The 22,835-nt window shown below is 40.4% G+C and overlaps 2 protein-coding genes across 2 annotated transcripts in view; both read left to right on the top strand.

The window, feature by feature from the left end:
• Positions 1-961: 961 nt before the first annotated feature.
• LOC109886219 (UPF0547 protein C16orf87 homolog) lies at positions 962-7,195 on the top strand. The gene is made up of 4 exons (XM_020477946.2): positions 962-1,338; positions 2,298-2,394; positions 5,002-5,181; positions 5,661-7,195. Exons 1-4 carry the CDS (start codon positions 1,198-1,200, stop codon positions 5,777-5,779), a joined length of 537 nt encoding a protein of 178 aa, XP_020333535.1. The 5' UTR covers positions 962-1,197; the 3' UTR covers positions 5,780-7,195.
• Positions 7,196-10,370: 3,175 nt separating this feature from the next.
• LOC109886180 (myosin light chain kinase 3-like) overlaps positions 10,371-22,835 on the top strand; it is a 33,491-nt gene continuing 21,026 nt past the window's right edge. Inside the window, exon 1 of the mRNA XM_020477929.2 lies at positions 10,371-10,801. Within this exon, the coding sequence (XP_020333518.1) occupies positions 10,724-10,801 (78 nt within the window). The 5' untranslated portion in view covers positions 10,371-10,723. The remainder of the gene's footprint in view (positions 10,802-22,835) is intronic.

The following is a 22,835-nucleotide window of genomic DNA, read 5'->3' as shown; positions in this document are numbered from 1 at the left end:
TCACTGTACATTGTGATACTTCAGTAGAATTGACTTCAAATCGAAAACATGTTTTGTCTTAGTCACCATTATTAACACTGTATCTCACTGATCATAATATAGAGGAAACTTGCTGGCAGCCTGTGGTACCTTACATGGGGGATGGTAGCCATGTACACCAAGCCTCTTTGCTTTTCAGACAATGTTTTTATATTGCCATCTATCTTTAATGTACATCATACAGGCACATAGACATAATACATGCAATGTAGGCCTACCACAATAAGTACAACATTTTCTAAAACCTTGGATGTCTATTGTATCAATAAAATCACAGCCACTGAAAACAAATGGGTTTGATAGAATACAATGGGTGAGCATTTGTGCCCTAATCAAATACAAGTTGGCCTAGCATTCACAGTAATTTAATTTCAGTTGGCTATAGTCATTTGATTTATGTAATTAAATATGGTTTAACAAATAGTCCACGAACGTTTCAACCAACGATGTATATAAACCTTGGATTGCACATGCTATGTATTGGCCGTTGAGAGTCATTGAAGCCACAGGTCAGCCATATTGGTACTCCCCAGTAGGATCAGCCCTCCATAGGAATGAATGGAAATGTTTCAAGGACAAAATTACATGTATTTAAGTATTTGTGTTGTAGTGGGGAAAGTAACATTAGTCATCTAAATGATCTAACTATACTTTAAGGAACATGCTTTTATATATATTTGTTCATTTTTTATGCTTAGCTCACATAATATAATTTAAAAGTATACATTAAGGTGTCTGTATTAGAATAAATGTAGCAAAAACGAATGTAGGGATTAATAAATACATTTATATAGCTCCCAATGTATTTGTACGGTGGGGGAGTGCCAAAATGGAGGCACATTGGCTTCAACACAGCGCCCCCTTTCCGGTCATCTAGTCACTTGTGTATATTTAAATAATTTGTTCCAGCTGAGCACTGTTTCCGACTCTGTGAGATGTTAACGTATGCTCAGTGGATAGGATAAAAAATGCAAGCATTATGCAGAACATTTTCTAGTGTACTGTATGTAGCCAACTGTTTTTTAGGCTGAGTGGTGCGCATGCCCCATGTCATAGTAAAGGAAAAGCATAATGAATCCCCTCTCTCATTGACCACAGTGCGCATGGTCATTGCTTTTGTATCATTTATGTCCGTCTGAGCAAGATCAGCTGCACTTCATGTATTGCAGAAATAAGTTTTACGGCGTTGAAGTAGGCTTTTTTCAAAGAAATCATCGGATAAGGAAACAGAATATGTCGGTAAACAAAGCTAAGAAAGTAAAAATGGCTACCAAATCATGCCCTGAGTGCGACCAACAGGTGAGAAAATGTATAGATATTGTTAATTTTGATATATTATGACTTAGTGATAATGTTGTTTTGCCTCACAGGCATGGGATTTAAAGCCACTGTAGGCTGCTGAAGTCCCATATGGTAGCCTATGAATTCAAGATCTGGAGCAACATAGTATAAACTAATGCAAATAATCAGGCTAATCATCTAAATTAGTATGTGCATTAGATCTCAAACACTGTTACAATGTACCTCAACTATAGCTAGTAAGTGCTTTCAATGACACGTTGATACGATTAAAGAGTCAGAATGTTATTGCTCGCCAAATGTGGCTCGACGTTTCCTTATTTTTGATACACTGTCATACTGTAACCCAACTGAAACTGGTTAATCGTCGTGATCTGACTTTGCAAATCATAGGCTATATATAGCCTTAGAACAATATCGCGCGTTGAAATGTCTTAAATGTAGCTGCATTGCTGACATTGATATATTGTAAAAAATGAACATTTTACACAAATAAATCGTAGTTTATACGGCGACATTTTGATCTAGCTTTTAGATCGTTTCTTGATATCATTTCTCTAAACTGCATCGATGAATTGATTTGTTTTCAAAAATAATGTGTTGACGAAATGTAGGCTACTAGTCTACATTCGATTTGAAAACGCTTTATTCATTAGAAGGTTTTTATGTCACCGCTGTTGTCGGCACGTGTCCAAAATATGTGGTGCGTTTCAGCTAGATTGCGCTAAGGACTTTTTCATGAATTACAAAGGACAGTCCTCTAATATCTCAAAATTGTTGGGCAATATAGTTATCATGGGGGGTTAACACTGGCTACGCCCTTGTTTAACAAAAAATACTAAAGTTTATATAGCTTCTGGAATGTAGCCTATGCTTAATAGATGACTTTCATCAACAAAGTTGCCTCAGTTTGCAGGAATATTTTATATTAACCATGTTTTATCCTGTTTCATTTTTAGATTCCAGTTGCTTGCAAGTCTTGTCCCTGTGGCTATGTATTCATTAGTCGCAAGCTTCTAAATGCCAAACTGAATGAGAGATCACCACCAGCAATAGGTAAATTAACATACTTCAGGAGCCTACAAATCATAGTTTCTTCTGACGTTCTCTTCACACACTCAATGTTACAATGTTTATTAACTTAGGTATTTTGTTTTATTATGAGCCTGTAAAACATTCACCTGAGATCGAAGATAAAGTAGTCCAAATGTAATTGTATTAATACATGACTAAACTCAGCAAATGAGTTTGCTGAGTACAATACAATTACATTCCCCCTCCCCTGGTTATTCACTTAAGATGTATTGGTGTTGATTTTTTTTGTCAGTTGGATCAGAGTATAATATTTGAGTGGTGCAGTGGTGGCTGGTTTAAATGGCTATTTGCTTGAGTGAGTAGCCTACTGCAAGAAGTGGGGGGATGGGATATTTTATTCCTGACTGAAAAGCTTGTTCCCTCAGTTCTCTCTTGTAGGCTTCTGCAGTAGCATAAGGCAGCCTATATCGCTGACTGTGAAAAGTTAGATCTTACATTTAGCTTGTAGAGTTAGATCATGTTGTCTTTCATGAAATGTTACATGTTCCGAATACAGATATCTAACAGGATTTGATTAAGCCATTTCCAAAAGGTGATTAGGAAAATAAATTAGAATACAGAATTGTTATATAACCCATTACAGAATACTAGTTCACTGTTTTATTCCAATGAGGGCTTTTCCCGTGTGCGTGTCCTCAATGTGCTACTGTCTGCCCATAGCCTTGCATCTCCCTCCAAAGAGACTGTTTAAAAATGCAGTAACATATAAGCAATTATTTCAATCAGTTTTTTGAGGAATATGCCATAGAAATACCTTAAATAGCTTAGTACTACTTTATTACCTGATAATAAACACATTTCTGCAAATATATATATATATTTTCAACCTTAAAGGATGAGAACCAATACAATACTGCTGTTTAGATTTTAAAAGATGGAGTGATTGGAATGCTAAATGTAGGCTAGTACTTAAAAAATAAATATCTGGGTAGGGGTGAAATCATCGTGTATAGGCTATCGCAGTGCCTGAAGTTATGAATGGAATGTTAACACACAGCCTTTGAACTTTACTGTATTCAACACTTAGTATTAGACAGTTTATGGAGTAGAATTACTCGCATCTTCTCTCGCTTCATGATACAATTTCATTAGTTTCTTATGATACAGAATGAACTTTGAGGTATTGTAGTTAATAAGTATCTTGAAGGCAGAGAAGGCTGGTTCCATTTGAAGAGGAAGGGGTCTTGAATTTCAGCTCTGTGATTTTTAATGATGGGTTTTGGCTTCCCCCCCCCTCCTTAAATAGTTTATCATTTGCCTCTCCTCGCTGTCATTTCTGTAGACTGTCTCAGGTTTTCAGGTTAAAATTGTAGTACTTCCTTTGTAACTTTGAACAGACACTAATAAAACATTATTGTTGTTGACTAGGAAGACTAAGGTTGCACTGAACCTTTTTTTTCTGGACAAAAGTGCCAGTAGTTGTATTTTTTTTTTTTGCTCGCTCATGATTCCTTAGTGGAACATATTTATATAAGACTGTTATTTTCCGGTGGCCTTTTTAAAAATATCATCTGTTCTTGACTATGAGAATTTAGCCTTGGAAAAGGTGAATTAGTAAGTTATATATATGATGTTTATGTTATAGTATGGAGTGCAATAGTTTTCTCAGACTATTGATTATGTCACAATTTTATGACAATATTGTCAGTCTGAAGAGGAAGTGTGTTCTTGTTTGGGCAAGCTGTTGATAAGGCTAGAATTCCTGGGAGATTCTGAAGTTGTGTGTATTCGCGCATAGCAGAAACGTGGTTGATGTAGAAAATATATTTTCAGGCCTAGTCCAGACTTTGAAACAATCAATTGAATTTAATAGCAATACTATTGCTTTGCAATTATTACAGAGTTACTAAAAAACTATGCAATAATATGTTAATACAATATTGTTAGTAGTGGGTTGCTACACAGTTATAAAGCATTACCCTTTTGGGCACCAAATATTTGTCAATTTGTATCACTATTTTATCTGGCCCTTTCAATCAGTCCTTGTTTTGAAACCTAAATACTCCTGGGTGCACACTCACTGCCTACACCACTCAGGAAGCAGCATATGTGGTAATTTAAATTTCTGAAGAGGAAGGCTTTTTAAAAGGCCACTAGACAGAAACTCCTAGTGAAATATAGGCCTACCCCCTGCTCTGGTAATAAGAACACTCCACTGATTCAATGACTTAAAGTGGTTTTGAGGCAACAGCACACCTAGGATGCTAGATATGCATTGGAATCACCGAAAAGGGAATGCAAGCGTCTTCCTTTTGGTGGAATCGTGTTGAATATGAGAGGAGCTATTCTGTTGTTATTTTAAGGCAGTATTGTTGGAAGAGGGGGGTTGGTAGGAGAGAAAAAGTGGAGGCTAAGATGTTTAATACCATATAGCCTTCCCACAAAATTTCCATTACATACATTTAAACTGGAGTCATTGGCATAAGACGATTTGTCCTTAGGATATATGATGCATTTGATACTTTGACATATTTGAAGGCAATTCATTACTTTACATTAATCTTTCATTTCCATATGGCATATTTTTAGTGTTCATACAATAAAAAATAAAACATCTGGTCTATTTAGACAAGTTGGATGCAAAGAGGAGGAGAACTGAAAGAATTCGCAGAGAGAAGATCAACTCTCCGTCAACCAATGACATGGAGAACAGAAGGCGATGCCGCTCCAACAGCCAATCGGATCAGATCCGGAGAGGGCGGGGCAGGCCAAAGACAGTTGGGCTGAAGAAGCAGGAGGAGGAGAAAGGTAAAACAATAATAAAAAGTGACCCTCAATGACAATGGTGCAGTTATGATATACTAAGCATTTCCAGGATACTTTCTAAGCTTTGTTATTCCTCATTGTTTTGTGTTGACTCTTTTAGTATTACTCTTTTAGTAATATTTCAGTATTTTCCAGTCACAGGAGATAAGGCTGGTGATTAGTGCAGTATTGGGACAGAGCTGGGGGATCTGTGTTTGGATGAATGATTTACAGAGAGGGTTGCTCTCTCCTCTCACCCATGAATAAATCATGGTGTCCCTGACTCTGCCTGTGCTTTAGCGGCTGATCTATAAGGAGAAATATCATTATGCAGGTTCCTCCTGTGTGGAAGACAGAAATTATGTTAATATATTGCCCAAGGTTATTGTTGTCACATGCAAATTATGTATGTTTCTCAATGGGTTTTCTCTATGAACCAGGGGATGTTGTTAATTCATTTTCTTTTGTGTTTTTTTTACCAGAAAAATTTGAGAAAGAAGTTGATATCTATGCCAACCTCTCAGATGAGAAAGCATTTGTGTTTTCGGTGGCATTGGCCGAGATCAACCGAAAGATCCTGGGCCAAAGACTGATCTTATAGACAGACCAGATGGTTGCTTTGAGGGATTGACATGTGAAACCTAAGATTGTTACTGTGGAGAAACCCATGGATGACCACCACAGTGTGTCTAACAGGGTATGAACTCTGACCCATGAACTCCCTGCCGGATTGGTCAAAGCCTTGGGAAAATGGAGATGTTGGGGAACATTGAGAAGCAGGCACCTGGTCTGCTCAAGAGGAAATGTTGGAACCAACTTTTATCTTTAGAGTAGCTTATGGAATTGGAGGGGGTAGGACATCTGAATATTTATCTTTTAATCAGATTTTATATTATATATATATATATATATTAGATGATATGGTATTATATGATATTATAATCTAAGTGATATGGTATAGGATTCATCACCAACCAAGAAAGCTGTCGGTAGCAAAACATTTCTATTAAAAAAGGGCATAAATATGTTGAAGCATGGAGGGCCATCCTTGCATTGTAACTGGCTTCTATAATGTTATTGGCTTGTAGTGCTAGTAAACATTGTTTAAGTCTAGATGCCATTGCAACATAATGTTCAATATATTTTGTATCATGCTTAAGACTTTGGGAGAAGGCCTTGCACATTTATATTTATAATGCTTGTGTACCATCTTAATTTAAATGCATATTGTTTTGTCTTTTGTTTCATTATTGGTGACATTATATTAAATATGTCATATTTGCTTTGGGCACCTGTAATTTAAATGTCAACGGCAAATCCTCTTTAATGTGACTTATTTTTGTCATTAAAAGAGATGAATCACAACCACCACTGTCAGATGTTGGGCCTTAATGAGCAAATATACGTTTTTATTTAAGAGTGTGTTGTACTTTGTTGATTTACTGCACATACACATCATTCAATGGTACTATAGTGTATTACCCACCCTCATGTCTATATGTTACCTTGCAGCAGGCAGAGGGATTGGCTTGGCCTCTGAGACACCTGTTTGTAACCTGCCCACTTCTCCTGGAGACAGCTGCTGCTGCCGTTTCTCCAGCTCTGCTCTGCCTCCCTCCACAGGGGAAAGGCCCTGCCATTAAAGGCTCATCCGTCTGGAACACATCCCAGTTTCCATGGAACTCTCAACAGATCTCAACCTCACAGGATAATCCTGTTGGAGACATTTTCAACTGCCTGGCCTCTTTGTTCACCAAACGGCATTGTACATGTATGAATGTACAGAAACATGCGTACATCATATCCTTGTTATTCATACAATGACTGAAACCTAAAGAGTAAACACTGCTGGTGTTTGAATATGTAAAGCAGGGCTGTTAATGATGAGACTTTTTCTTCTTGGTTAGGAAAAGGGTTCTGTGTGCTGTATTGACACCTCAGTCCTTGTGAGAAACTGTGGCCATTCTGTGAACCAGAAAGAGACCGTGTTCAGCATGCCCCTATGGGAAATACAAGTGAGTAAAAACAGAAGACAGTGCTGTTCCTATAGGGGGGAAAGTAATGAATTATAATCTAAGTGAAGTAATGAAAAGGTTTTTTGAGAGTTGGATTAAAGAACTTTGACCCTTAAATTCACTGTGAAATTGACAACCCAGATGCAGTTTCATAAGAGTAGGGCATTGGCAGTATATGGCTATAAATGATCCTGGATGCATTTTGTTTTATGTCATGGGGATTATGTGGATTGGCTGCCCTAAGACATTGTATTAATTCCCCTCAAATAGTTAGAGGAGACTTGGACACAATGAAGAAGGGATTCAGGGTGAACCCGGGATTTTCTTTCTTCTCAAAGCCAATATTTACATAAGATACTTGTGTAAAGCCTGCCTGTTGCAATGCAAAACCACAGGGGATGGGTGTCAACTTTCACATTGAGCCTCTGTTTCGAATACATTCAAACATGAAATAATACACATCCATCCGCTATCTACAAGCACCATTTGAAAATGAAAGTCATGATATTAGTCAATCACTGCTCCAAATTCTGAAACTCACTCTTAATGTCATTTTCTGAGAAAATGACTATGTTCTGTGAAATGTAGAACATGATTGAAATGAGAATCGGTTGTTAATGGAAATCACTCACGCAGTCAGACCTTATTTGGATTTCTTAAGGGTATAAGGATAAAGGACGCTACCTGATGAGCACATTTCTGAAATCATGTACTGTAATGTGAGAAAGTTCCATGATGACAGTATCATTACTGCATATGGCTGGTAGTGGGGCTGAAATGAACACGCTGAAGCCAGGCTGGGCAGGGCTGTTAATGATGAAATGCCTGGCCCAGCCTGAATACCATTCCCTATTACCACATGCCCCCAGGAACACTGAGATCCCTGGCTTTCTATCTAACAGGAAATAGTGAAGTGACCAATACTGAGCACCCATGCCCATAGACAGAAAGATGGAGAGAGAGAAGAGGGGTCTAGGGAGAGAGAGAGAGATACGTGTGCACACTAAAAGTCTATTGTTACTCAAACAAAATTGCCATTTGTTCCGTGTGGAGTGTTCCCCAAGTCACATGACTCACATATGCTCTCATTAACCAGCGAGAGAGTTCTTTGTTCAGATCTTGGCGCATGTAACCTGGCTACTTTCCAATGTAACATGAGATACTGTATATTATTCGCTTTATGGAATTTGAGGACAATTTGATCATTAAAAAAATGATTAAACATACAGTAGCTAATACTCTTAACATTATTTTAAAATCTAATCTGTTCGGCTTATTATCTTCCCAATATGATAGTTTGCATATAATCCATGCTTGAGTGCTTGAGGATGTTGCCTACTGGAAAACCAATGTCAAACTGTGAACCACCCTCATGTCCTAGAGACCAACATTTAAATGTTTTCACTTTCTCTCCTATAGACCCTACTCCCTTTGTAACATGTGCAATTATTGCATGTAAATGTAAATAATTTAGTGCCTTGTCCTTTTCTTTGACATTGAAATATGAATATGCTATGTAGTCTCTCTTTCAACCACTGGAGGGCAATCCAGTGACATAAGAATCCGGTGCTGAGTTCACATAATTAACAGTAAATGTACATTTTTGTGAAATGGTGATCTCTCAGTCTCCTCTGCTATGACATCATATGTGGCAGAAAGAATTTAATTAAATGTCTTCAAATTAACAAACATCAAATGAAAAGTGGTTATTATAATTATAAGCCACTCTACTTCAAAGAAGTCAGTCCAGCAATTTTTTATGAAATGGATTGATGGATGAGAGAATCTTTTGCCTTTGTTGCTTGTTTCCTCAGAGTGTTTTTCTCTGGCTCTGGATTTAGATGGAAAAGGTAAGGAAGCCAGTGGAGGCTGCCGAGGGGAGGATGGCTCATAATAATGACTGGAACAGTGCGAATGGAATGGCATCAAACCATGTGTTTGATACCATTCCGCTCCAACCAGTATCACGAGCCCGTCCTCCCCAATTAAGGTGCCACCAACCTCCTGTGGTAGAAACATCTCTTTCAATGAAATACTGGACAGTCATTCTGAGGTCTTAGCATCCAGGGGACCACTACAGTAAGAGATCAATAATGTGAACAACAAGTTGTTTCGGGAGATTTAAACATCCCTATTAAGTCTTGTTCGGAAGAATCATCCAGCTTTTCATTTAACTAACAGTCATGTTAGTGTGCATGTGTATCTGTCTTGGAGGACCCAGTGGGCTGTTTTGACAAAAAAAAAACTTGGTCGTAGAGAACAGGACATTGAGTACAATTTCCACGTTAAGTGAGTCAGAGACAGAGACAATTGCGACAGCATAGACAGACACACATGTCAGGCATCCAAGAAAGACAGATTGTATAAAACTTAAGACAGAACGTGTAAAATTCTATACACACCAGTAATGACAACAGTTTGAATCATGCTGATTCCTTAACCACCAGCTGTCCTGTGATGTCTAAAGGCAGACAGTTAACTGAAGCATCATCCACATCAGAAGGAGGATTATGACATTGTGACAGTCCACCAGCACACCACCTACATGCTGTTCATAATAGATATGTCATATGTGTGGCTCAAGCACTTGTACATACACAGTGACACATTAACAGGTCAGCCCTAATGAAAATGTGCATCATCATCATCTCCTTAGGACCATTGGGACATCATCCCTCTGGCGTGCATACTTCTTCCTGCATCATAGAGCTGACACTTCCCCTGCAGACACCAGAGCCTGTAGACAATATTCCAAAAATACCCTGCACTTCTAAACAAGGTGTTCTGAGGAGGAAAAAACTGCAGTGGGATGCTTGCCAGGAGGTGAAGACTTTTCCATTCCACCTAAAACCCTGTTGCTGCCAGGCTGAGAGGGGGCCTCTTTATCCCTGAGTGTAAGACATGGGTGGTTTTGAGGTTAAGACCAGCAACACGATGCCACTGCATTTGAGTGTTGGTGACGCACCTTCTGTTGCCCCAAAGCAGAGTTGTGTGGGATCAGATCCCTAACAGGTTCACACAAAACAGGATGGAGTACACTGGTATTAACCTCAGTGGGGTGCAGAGAGAGGGCATTCGTGAGAGATCTGAGAACGGGCTCTCTTCACCTCAGACTAGGAATCATCCTCTCATCATCACTGGGTGGGAGGAGGACCCCCACAGAGACCTTCCAAAACAAAAAGGCCAATCTGAACCCCTATTAATAAAGCAGGACACTCACATTTCGTGCATACCCTGCCTAATCTCAGGCAGCTGTTATCTCCCTGCAGGAAGTGCTCTTTGCTCTGGGCTCGGCTGTGGTACTGGAGCAGTGCTGATATCACTACGAGAGGGGACAGGATAGGGACCCAGCTACAGCACAGGACGAGGCACCGGGCGATAAGATAGAGTTGTCTCTGTCAGCACCCATCTTTCTTTTCCACTATGTTTCAGTACCCAGAGGGCCCGGCTTCCCCATTCACCCTCTCCATAAGGCACAGAGACCCTGGTATGGAGAACCGTAGGTCCTAACCTTGGGCAGAGAGAAAGTGATGGGAACCTCCGTCTATAGAACTCTCCTTCTACGCACTGGAGGTTTCAGCGTATCTGACTACATTCAAAAGTTCACGGTAAGAGACTTGGCACTCATTGCTTTTGGGTTGAGGTTATACAAGCTAGTTTTAATTTTGTAATTTTATTTAATCAGGTTCATGGATGAAGTTAGATTCAAGACAGACCATTGGTCACACAAGGCTGCCTAATTAATAATAGGCATCTAATAAAAGATGCTAGGCAAAACTAAATGAATTCCTTTCTAGACTCTAGGATATTTTTGTGTCATTCTAATATTCATAAGGGTTACATAATATTGAATCACAAATCATCATACACTCAAAGAAAACGATGCATCAACATCATTGAACAGAAACAAACAAACAAACAGCCTTGTGTGCTCAAAATCACATTAGTGCTTGGTCAGTGAAGTGAGACCAAGTCACATTCACAAGTCACATTTACTGCACCATATCTAACTCCATTAGTTTTTTATCATTGCCCTTAACACAGCATGGGAGCATGGGGAATGTTATTTGGAGGTGGTCAGGTGGAAAATAACATTTGGGAGAAGAGTGAGTTATTACGGTGGTGTTTTTCTCAATTACCATTTAAATCCTTGAATTAAGATTTTCTAGTGAAGTAAAACTTATTTTATGTTATTAAATAATATATGAAGCATAGCCCTCAGGGTTAGATCATTTGTTCAACAAGCTTGCCGAAAACATGACTTCTTGCAGAAAAAAAGTTGTATTTTTGAAGGTCTGTATTTGTCTATCCATATCAAAAGACAGTTTGTGTGTGTGTGTGTTTGTGTGTTCCTCTAATGAGGAAGGGGAGGACCATCCTCCTAAGTGAATTTCATAAAATAAAAATAGTGAAACATTTAAAAAAGTGACCCTTTTTAGATAAAACTAAACTAAATATATTCATGTCACCAAATAATTAAAATAAACTGTTTTGCAATGAAGGTCTACAGTAGCCTCAAAAGCACTCTGTAGGGTAGCACCATGGTGTAGCCGGAGGACAGCTAGGTTCCGTCCTCCCCTGGGTACATTGACTTCAATACAAAACCTAGGAGGCTTGAGGTTCTCACCCCCTTCCATAGACTTACACAGTAATTATGACAACTTCCGGAGGACGTCCTCCAACCTATAAGAGCTCTTGCAGCATGAACTGACATGTTGTCCGCCCAATCAAAGATCAGAGAATGAATCTTGTGGTGAACACGTAAGCTACAACTAGCTATCACTTCAGTGCATACAATGTGGTGAGTCGTTGACTGAAAGAGAGAGAAAGACAATAGTTGAACAGTTGGCTATGCCTATCCAAAACTGGAACTCTCAAGTCAAGGTAAGATTTTGGTGTTATACATTTATTGCCATGGGGCCCGCCGGTGTAGCTGCTAAACTGCTTCCTGCTAAACTGCTTCCTGCTGACTGAACACTGCACTGCATGATTGTAGTGGATTTAATAATGTGTTAGTTTTAGTAGCTACAGTATGTTGACTATGACTTTAATATGGTGACAACGACGTAGGCTGTGTTCTGTTGGAAAACAGGGATAAAAAATACCTGAATTTGTCTATTAGAAACTCTTGTTTTCAACTGTTGGACTAATGATTACACCCTAGATTAGCTAGATGCAGGAAAGAGTGTGCAAGGCGGTATTGAATGTGTCAATGTCTGTCACCTTGATTACTCAAATTTCTCTCAACCTGTGCACCTACACAATGTAAATGTTAATTCATAGGCTAGGTTGTAGCAACCTCATGATTGGTATAGGGAAATTTGAGTAGCATGCACTATCCTAAGCCTATCGATGTTACAGTGAGCTAGGTGAATGGAATATGCATGACAGTCATTCAATATGCTGTAATAAAAATAAGGCCATGCTCATTAAAAAAAAGATTGTCCTCCATCATCTTAAACGGTACAAACCACCACTGCTGTATTAGCATGCTATCTGTTTGTTATCCATAGCTTTAACTCTGGCAACTGGTTTAAGAACATACACAAATCCCTATTATCCTCCGGGAAGCTGTACTTGAGTGATTTTTTTAGCAACATTCCCGCAGTAGCCCTGAGACTGCCACGCAGCTCCCCTGGAATTCCACGCAGAATACATATCAGCCAATGAAGAGAAGCACCACTCGAGATTGAACTTCAGTCAATTTTCAAGAGGAGTGGTCACCAACCTGTCCGATCTCCAAGTCATTTCTAGTCGATAAAGGGCACTGCAGTCCCTGGTTCTAATCCAGGCTGCATCACATCCGGCCTTGATTGGGAGTCCCATAGGGCAGCGCGCAATTGGCCCAGCGTCGCCTGGGTTTGACCGTCATTGTAAATAAGAATTTGTTCTTAACTGACTTGCCTAGTTAAATAAAGTTTAAATTTAAAAAAATTTAAAAAAAATCCTTGTGTTCCTATTTTTTAATTTATTAATCTCGGGCTGTTAATTGTAGGTGCAACCGATTCAGCTGCCCTGCACCCGGGTATGCGAACCGTTGTCATTTTTTTTTTCAAGTGAGTTCATGTTTAAATTCTTACTCAGCACTGTCAACACTTTGTAAACCATGAAATGGCTTTCTTCCTATGTCCATTTAGCACTAACGTAAACTCACCCCATTCCGTACAAATGTGCGCAACTGCAACATTCAAACTAGGCTACAAAGAAAACTAATGGGACTGTAGCGACTGTGTTGACGTCAAAATCGGGGGTGTGAACTAGGTTTATATTCAAGCGTTGATCGACATGGTAATGGCTCTATAGTATTGGAGAAAAGTTGAAAAATCTGACCCTCCTGTAACATCTTGACGTGTCATGTCGTAACGTACAGCACACATTAAGCAACTATTTCTGTCTTACAATCTCTCTCCACCAGGTGTAGCACTTCTATCATCCTCTAAAAACAAGAAATGGACAGTGACGGGGGTAAGGGGGGATACCTAGTCATTTTTTTCATCATCATTGCATGCGATCATCATTCTCAAAGTCTCTGTTTTTAGCACCGCCCTAAAAACCTGATTCAAATTCGACACAAACCTTCAAATAGGTATGTAATGACACATTATATAAACTCTTTATAGTGTTTTATTTACATTTTAGAGGCGATAAGTTGATAAGTTGGACAGATCGAGTGAATAAAGCAATTTTCCCACACAACATCCCTCCTTCTCACTATCACGCATTAGTTTCACTTCCCCACCTGCCATTTTTTTAAAGACCCGACGGGGCTCATTGCCTGCTTGAATTATGCAGAAACGGGCAGCGTTTAGGTCATGTAATTGATTCTGTTTGAAAGTGGAGAAATGGTGCTTTACAATGGTATTGACATTACAGTTGATCTGGAAGTATTACGTTTTTGGGGCGCTAAAATAAGGGCAATTGTACAGACCAAGGCGATGTACGAGTTTACGTGAGTTTACGTGAGTTTACGTGAGTTTACGTTACAACAAGCATTGCAGCAGTAATCAATGAGTAGGAAAGTGTATCGATAGGCATGCTTTGTTATTATTAGCTGCTTGGGTCTTTTAATAGGAATTTGACACTTTTTCTGTTAATAGAAGTAACAACATGAGGCAGAAATAATGCGGTGCGACTCGAGTTTTGCCATCAACTGGAAGAGTGTCCCTTTTTGTCAGTGTCAGTGGAGGAAAGAGAGAACGGAGGGGATACTGAGAGGCGGATCATCAGTCTGCTGCTCTCTCTCTCTGCTGAGACTGACCATAGATGCAGGCACCGTCAGCCCAGTAAAGTAAATATTACATCAACCTTTCACTAGGATATGCTGTGGTATTACACCCACAGAACCACAGTGGTATTTTGAACTTGTGATTGACATGTATCATATTAAGACCTGCTTGTTTTTTCAAAAGTCTGTAGGCCTACATTGAACACTGCACATTTGCTGCTACTGTAGACTGTATGAGAGAACAGCTATTGCCATGTTAAAATGTATGGGATGCATTGTCTTCATTGTTTTTGATGGTAGGCCACTCTGGTAGGCCTACATGATGATCAAATGCTTGGCCACTGTTAACTTTAACTGGGTACAGCCTCTGTGTTCACAGTAAACACTCGCTGGAAATTGCACAGAATTTTCACAATGTTCAAGTTTGTTTATGAGACGAACACCACTATGAGCATACAAACAAACAATGGGAACTTTGGGAAGTCTACAACCATTACTAGGCCTATTTCAACATTACTTTTGTTGATATGTATTTTACATACGGTAAATATTACAAACTTTCTCTAGGATTTTACTCTACTGCTACTCTGTTCATCATATGTATAGTCACTTTAACCATATCTACATGTACAGTTGAAGTCTGAAGTTTACATACACCTTAGCCAAATACATTTAAACTCAGTTTCACAATTCCTGACATTAAATCCTAGTAAAAATTCCCTGTCTTAAGTCAGTTAGGATCACCACTTTATTTTAAGAATGTGAAATGTCAGAATAAGAAGAGATAATGATTTATTTCAGCTTTTATTTCTTTCATCATGTTCCCAGTGGGTCAGAAGTTTACACACTCAATTAGTATTTGGTAGCATTGCCTTTAAGTTGTTTAATTTGGGTCAAATGTGTCAAGCAGCCTTCCCACAATAAGTTGGGTGAATTTTGGCCCGTTCCTCCTGACAAAGCTGGTCAGGTTTGTAGGCCTCCTTGCTCGCACACGCTTTTTCAGTTCTGCCCACAAAATGTTCTATAGGATTGAGATCAGGGCTTTGTGAGTCCAGTACCTTGACTTTGTGCCACAACTTAGGAAGTATGCTTGGGGACATTGTCCATTTGGAAGACCCATTTGCAAACAAGCTTTCACTTCCTGACTGATGTCTTGTAATGTTGCTTCAATATATCCACATAATTGTCCTTCCTCATGATGCCATCTATTTAGTGAAGTGCACAAGTCCCTGCTGCAGCAAAGCACCCCCACAACATGATGCTGCCACCCTCGTGCTTCACAGTTGGGTTGGTGTTCTTCAGCTTGCAAACCCCCCCTTTTTCCTCCAAACATAATGATGGTCATTATGAGACCAGAGGACATTTCTCCAAAAAGTACAATATTTGTCCCCATGTGCAGTTGCAAACCATAGTCTGGCTTTTTTATGGTGGTTTTGGAGCTGTGGCTTCTTCCTTGCTGAGCGGCCTTTCAGGTTATGTCAATATAGGACTCGTTTTACTGTGGATATAAATACTTTTGTACCTGTTTCCTCCAGCATCTTCATACGGTCCTTTGCTGTTGTTCTGGGATTGATTTTCACTTTTCGCACCAAAGTACATTAATCTCTAGGAGACAGAACGCGTCTCCTTCCTGAGCAGTATGACGGCTGTGTGGTCCCATGGTGTTGGTAGGCCTTGAAATACAATCACATGCACACCTCCAATTGATTCAAATTATATCAATTAGCCGATCAGAAGCTTCTAAAGCCATGACATCATTTTCTGGATTAAAGCTGATTAAAGGCACAGTCAACTTAGTGTATGTAAACTTCTGACCCACTGGAATTGTGATACAGTGAATTATAAGTGAAATAATCTGTCTGTAAACAATTGTTGGAAAAATGACTTGTATCATGCACAAAGTAGATGTCCTGACCGACTTGCCAAAACTACACTAGTTTTAATGACTCCAACCTAAGTGTATGTAAACTTCCGACTTCAAATGTACATACTACCTCAATCAGCTCGACTAACCAGAGCCTGTATGTAGCCTCGCTACTGTATATAGCCTCACTACTGTTATTTTTCACTGTCTTTTTACTGTTATTTTGATTTATTTACTTACCTATTGTTCATATAATACCTTTTTTTGCACTATTGGTTAGAGCCTGTAAGTAAGCATTTCACTGTAAGGTCCACACCTGTTGTATTTGGCGCACGTGACAAATAAACTTTGATTTGATATGCTGTGTGGTATTACTCCCACAGAACCACAATGGTATTTTAAACTTGTGATTGACATACATGTATCATATTAATGTCAGGGGTCGTGGAGAAAGAGGAGCATTAGGTACAGCAAAAGACTTTCCATCAGTAGCTCTCCAAACAGATCAAAATACTGACTCCTCTGGTCTGCCAAGAGCTCTAACTAGACCCACTAGGTTCAAACCTTGCCACGCACACTTAGATGTATCAAACACTTCATGAAAATGATGGACTTGTTTTAATAAATCAGTATACCAGTCAGATACAAATCCAGAGAATTTCCCATGCACACAATGCTGTCAGCCGAACATGCACCCCAGAATGTTCCATTCAGTGTAAAATTGGGAAAGATCTTTATTTTAAATTTTTTTGTGGGTTCAAGGCAAACCTCCCACTGACCTCCACCCGCAATTCTTCTTCACCGCACCTCACAAAATTCGGTCACGTAACATGGAACTGCCCCTGTAAACGGGGGAATGGAAACTATGCAGAGGCGTTCAGTCAGACAGTTTTCATGTTTTCTCTTTTGGTAGACAATGGGCTGTAATGGTACAGGGTTAGATGGAGAGGACTGGACGAAACCCACAATACCCTCTCCAGTGACCTCACAGGTCTGAAATGTTGTTGTGTCAGGGAGGTAGCTTTGGTGTCACGTTTCCATTTCAGAGGGAAAATAACCCAGATTAACCCTCCAGTTAGTTGGGTTTCCTTTATTTCCTCTGTCTGATGTTCTCCCACTCTGTGATTTTATTGGTGCCTGCCAGGAGCCATGTTTATTTTACTGCTATTTTTACAGATACTTTTACAGACATTAAATACAAGTAAACATGTTAAGTAGCTCTAGTGGTACCACAGCAGCTGTGCAAATGAGGGAAACTGTCCATGTGTTTGATGTCTAATGGTCCCTCCCGGCAGGCATGTGCACAGATAGGGCTCTACCTTTGCAGAGAACATGCCTATTTGCCCTTCCAGTCTCCAAAGTGCCCTTTTGGGTGGAAGTATAATTTCCACCAAAAATGTTTTGTTTTTTTAAATTGTAGATTTGTTGTTGTTGTTGTTTTGAAGCCACTGCCCTCAAATCATTGTTAAAGTAGTCGGAATGGTAGGTTTGGTCATTGATAAGTCCCTAAATTGTAACGCAGTGGCTGTACAGTAACATTCTATACATGACGTCAGAGCTCAGGGTCTCCGCTTCACAACGCTATATGGGTTTTGACTGACAGTCGTTCTAAACTTGACAGTCGTTCGAAATCCCTCACGTTAATTGGGCAACTTTTGAGCATTTGTTGTTTGGATTCAGTCTTGTGTCAGGTGAACTATTGTGTCCTCACATTTGGCCTGATAACTTCCCCATAAGATCATAAATGTACTCTTTCAATTGCTACCATGGTCATGCATATGCTTTTTATAGTTATTTTGTTAAACATTCAAATGTGTCCCCTATCCATATAGACCAGTTTTCACTAGTGTAAAGGGTTAAGTAAAGCAATAAATGTAATAGATCTGTGCTAAATGACGACAGAGTTATTATAGGTGAAATATTAAATTACTTTTCAGACTAAGGGATGTTTATTTGTGTCATTTAATTTGCTATTAAAATGTGACTGTCTATTGTTTTTATATACAGTAACTAAATAACCAAAGTAGCCTAATAATTGCTCAACGAGTCCATGACCTTGATTGTTCGGATTTTTCGGGGTTGACCTTTTTTTTTGTTTCAACACACACCCACCAAAAGGTCTTTGCACGGCCCTGCTTCCCGGCAACAGTCGGCCTATATTTGAAATGTTGTTGTGGTCTTGGTATTACGGGCCCACCCTCCATGACCCATGTTTATTGGGTCACATTATCATCGCTGGCCTGATCCCATGTCACCGCACCTCTCATTATCTATTGTTTCCTGTTATTCATTGCAGCTGGCTGCCCCATTTTCGGGGAGTAGACATTCATTTATGAGCAATGCTACTGCCAACGCTTACTTTCTGATATGCTAGGATGCTAGCTAACTAGCCTGCCCTGGGTTATGGGGTGGTAAATGGAGTTGTTATGATTGTTCAGAGCTGCTGTGACGCACCCCCCCCCCCCCCCCCCCCCCATAACCAAACCCCCCTGTGGAAAACCACAGCGGAGCCACATTCCTTTGATGGGCCAGCACCCTACCAGAGATTTCCATTGCCACTCCATTGCATAATGTGGTTACATTTCAGTGGGATGGTTCCTGGCGTAGGCCCAAGGCAGAGAGCTAGCCTGTAGTCTCATTGGGAAGGACTTTATAAATAAAGCACCCAGCTTACATTCTGCCCATTAGAACTGGGCCTAAGGGACTCCGTCCACTATTTGGCGGTGTTACAGTTGCATATGGATGGTTCTATGGGCTATCTTCTGCTCTCTGGACCAGGAGACAGGGACCCATCATTTCATCAAATCATTGCATCACTATTCACAGCACTGGGATGAAGACATATCCCCAGAATGTGTGATAATTGAATTATTAGACAACACTTTTGTCTTCTCAGAAATGGCCTTAACGCATATTTACCAAGATCATTTTGCTTTTGAATTGTTTTCTAGAGCTCATTTGTCAACAGCTGGGCATGTTAGCCTAAAAAAATGTAAGGTCTAGCTTGTTGAATCATTGAAAAGCAGAGATTTCCTCATTGAGGTCATTGAGGTCCTCATTGAGGTCCATTTGTCATTGAACTGTCTTTTCAATAGTAGGTTAAAGAACTCTTAGTAGGTTAACACTCTTTACAATACCTGAATACTTTACTAATAACTGGAAAATGGGGAAAGACCCATGCAGTACAAAATGCCAGGATGTTCCAAGAATACATTCCTATCCAATGGGACAGTAGGGGACACAGTAGGGGACACAGTAGGGGACACAGTAGGGGATACCGCGGTTGGATGTCACAGTTTTTACTCTCTCTTATATCTTACAAGACTCCTTTCAACATTAACAGAAATGTCTTGGGTGGAATAGGGACTATTTTTATTCTCATATCTTATTCCAACAAGCAATCAAACCCACCTTGCCCACTTGTGACAACCAGCCCCATCGTTGGTTGTCATATGGGGTGGGTTGTCACGTTTGCTAGTAGCTTATTCCTTTTTAACAGGAAATTACGCAATATAGAACAGTCTTAGAAATGGCTTTGTATTATAGAACGATATTCCTATCAGAATTCAGCATTTTATACCTTAAGAACAACGTATGACATTTTGAGTATATTTGTGTGTGTATGTGCATGTTTGCACACATGTGTGGGTGTGTAAAAAAAAATATGTGTTTGGTGTCTCCCGAGTGGCGCAGTGGTTTAAGGCACTAAGGCTGTGCCACAAGAGATCCTGGTTCGAGTCCAGGCAACCGGGAGACCCATGGGGCGGCACTCAATTGTCCCATCGTGCTCTTACGACTCGGGTACAATGCACGCTGACACAATTGCCAGGTGTTCAGTGTTTCCTCCGACACACTGGTGCAGCTGGCTTCCGGGTTAAGTGGGCATTGTGTCAAGAAACTGTATGGCTTGGTTGGATGGTGTTTCGGAGGACGCACGGCTCTCGAACTTCGCCTCTCCTGAATCCGTACGGGAGTTACAGCGATGGGACAAGACTGTAACTACCAATTGTGTACCATGAAATTGGGGAGGGAAAAAAAGAGCCAACACTCCCACTCCTCTGCCCAACAGATATACATGATGCATTGGGAAAAAGCAGTTCAGACATTTTGCTAATTGGCAAGACGTCTCATATTCTACATTCTAGAGTTCTACATTGTTTATATGTTGGCCAGGCTTCAACATTTTATTCTGATGTCTCGGTGACGTCTTCCCAATCTGCAAACGCTCTCCACACTACATATTCCCAACACATTTTGATATGTTGGCCAAAGGTGTTTGTGTTTACTGGGAAAGGAGGTTTTTATAGCAACAGCACAAAATAGCTTGGGATATATTGTGTCACTGCCAGTATAATGTCCCCGAACAGTATGGTTACAATGAGTTGATAGTGACTACCAACCCGACCAATGCTAGTAACCACATGGCTTGACCTAGCAACTCAGAAAAAGGTTTGGAATAGCTCTCCTTTTTCTCTTTTCTATAAACATATTTTTGATGTATAATCCCAGAATTAAAACCTTTATAAAATAACAAGACATACTTTACATGTTTTTTATTTTACCAATGAAAAACACAAACTCAGTAAAAAAATAAATGTCCCTTTTTCAGGACCCTGTCCTTAAAATATAATTAGTAAAAATCATAGTAACTTCACAGATCTTTATTGTAAAAGGTTTATACGCTGTTTCCCATGCTTGTTCACTGAACCATAAACAATTAATGAACAAGCACCTGTGGAACGGTCATTAAGACACTAACAGCTTACAGACGGTAGGCAATTAAGGTCACTGTTATGAAAACTTAGGACACTAAAGAGGCCTTTCTACTAACTCTGAAAAACATCAAAAGAAAGATGATCAGGGTCCCTGCTCATCTGCGTGAACGTGCCTTAGGCATGCGGCAAGGAGGCATGAGGACTGCAGATGTGGCCAGGACAATAAATTGCAATGTCTGTACTGCGAGACACCTAAGACAGTGCTACAGGGAGAAAGGACGGACAGCTGATCGTACTCGCAGTGGCAGACCACGTGTAACAATACCTGCACGGGATCAGTATATCCAAACATCACACCTGCGGGACAGGTACAGGACGGCAACAACAGCTGCCTGAGGTACACCAGGAATGCACAATCCCTCCATCAGGGCTCAGACTGTCCGCAATAGGCTGAGAGAGGCTGGACTGAGGATTTGTAGGCCTGTTGTAAGGCAGCTCCTCACCAGACATCACCGGCAACAACGTCACCTATGGGCACAAACCCACCGTCGCTGGACCAGACAGACCTGGCAAAAAGTGCTCTTCACTGACAAGTCGCAGTTTTGTCTCACTAGGGGTGATGGTCGGATTCGTGTTTATCGTCGAAGGAATGAGCATTACACCGAGACGTGTACTCTGGAGCAGGATCGATTTGGAGGTGGAGGATCCATCATAGTCTGGGGCGGTGTCTCACAGCATCATCGGACTGAGCTTGTTGTCATTGCAGACATGCTCCTCCCTCGTGGTACCCTTCCTGCAGGCACATCCTGACATGACCCTCCAGCATGACAATTCCACCAGCCACACGGCTCGTTCTGTGCGTGATTTCCTGCAAGACAGGAATGTCAGTGTTCTGCCATGGCCAGTGAAGAGCCCAGATCTCAATCCCATTGAGCACGTCTGGGACCTCTTGGACCCCCCCCCCCAGAAATGTCCTGGAACGTGCAGGTGCCTTGTTGGAAGAGTGGGGTAACATCTCACAGCAAGAACAGGCACATCTGGTGCAGTCCATGCGGAGGAGATGTACTGCAGTACTTAATTCAGCTGGTGGCCACACCAGATACTGACTGTTACTGTTACTTTGGATTTTGACCCCCCCCTCCCTTTGTTCAGGGACACATTATTCCATTTATGTTCGTCACATGTCTGTTGACCTTGTTCAGTTTGTCTGTTATTGAATCTTGTTATGTTTACACATGTTATGTTTAGACAAATAATTCATACATTTTGATTTTTTTTATTATTACACAGCACCCTCTAGATTCAGAGTGATATGCACTGTGACAACCAACCCACGAGGCAACCAACCCCAGTCTCCCTTACTATGGACCAGAGGGAGAGGGCGACTGCTTAGATTCCTGCTTGCACTTCATCATTCCTCTGTCTACAGAGGTTTATTTTTAAAGGAAAGTGTCAGCCAATGTCAAGTCACTTTCCTTTGAGCGATGATGGGGGACAGTCACCCAATCAGAGCAGCTGTGATGGGCGGGCCAGAACCTTTAGATTCACCAATGGTTAACTTCACTCTATCAGCACCAGTATACAAACTAAAACATATACCAACCAGCAAACAAACAACCTGTACATACCAATGGGGAAGCAACATGACAATGGGTCAACATTTTAAAACAACAACCTTTCCATAGTTCACAACATCTCTCTCTTAATACTGGCGAAAGGCCATATTCAAAAGGTCATTCCTTGCATGCCCACCAGTCAACAGCATCTTCTGAGGTTGAATTTAAATGTTTTGGTGACGTCAAGCGACCATTGGAATTTTGGCAGTGGGGGGGCTACTA

Source organism: Oncorhynchus kisutch, linkage group LG3 (genome assembly GCF_002021735.2).
Source record: "Oncorhynchus kisutch isolate 150728-3 linkage group LG3, Okis_V2, whole genome shotgun sequence".
In the NCBI taxonomy this organism is placed as follows: domain Eukaryota; kingdom Metazoa; phylum Chordata; class Actinopteri; order Salmoniformes; family Salmonidae; genus Oncorhynchus; species Oncorhynchus kisutch.
Note: the sequence above shows the minus strand (reverse complement) of the source record. Positions and strands in the feature narration are given on the sequence as shown.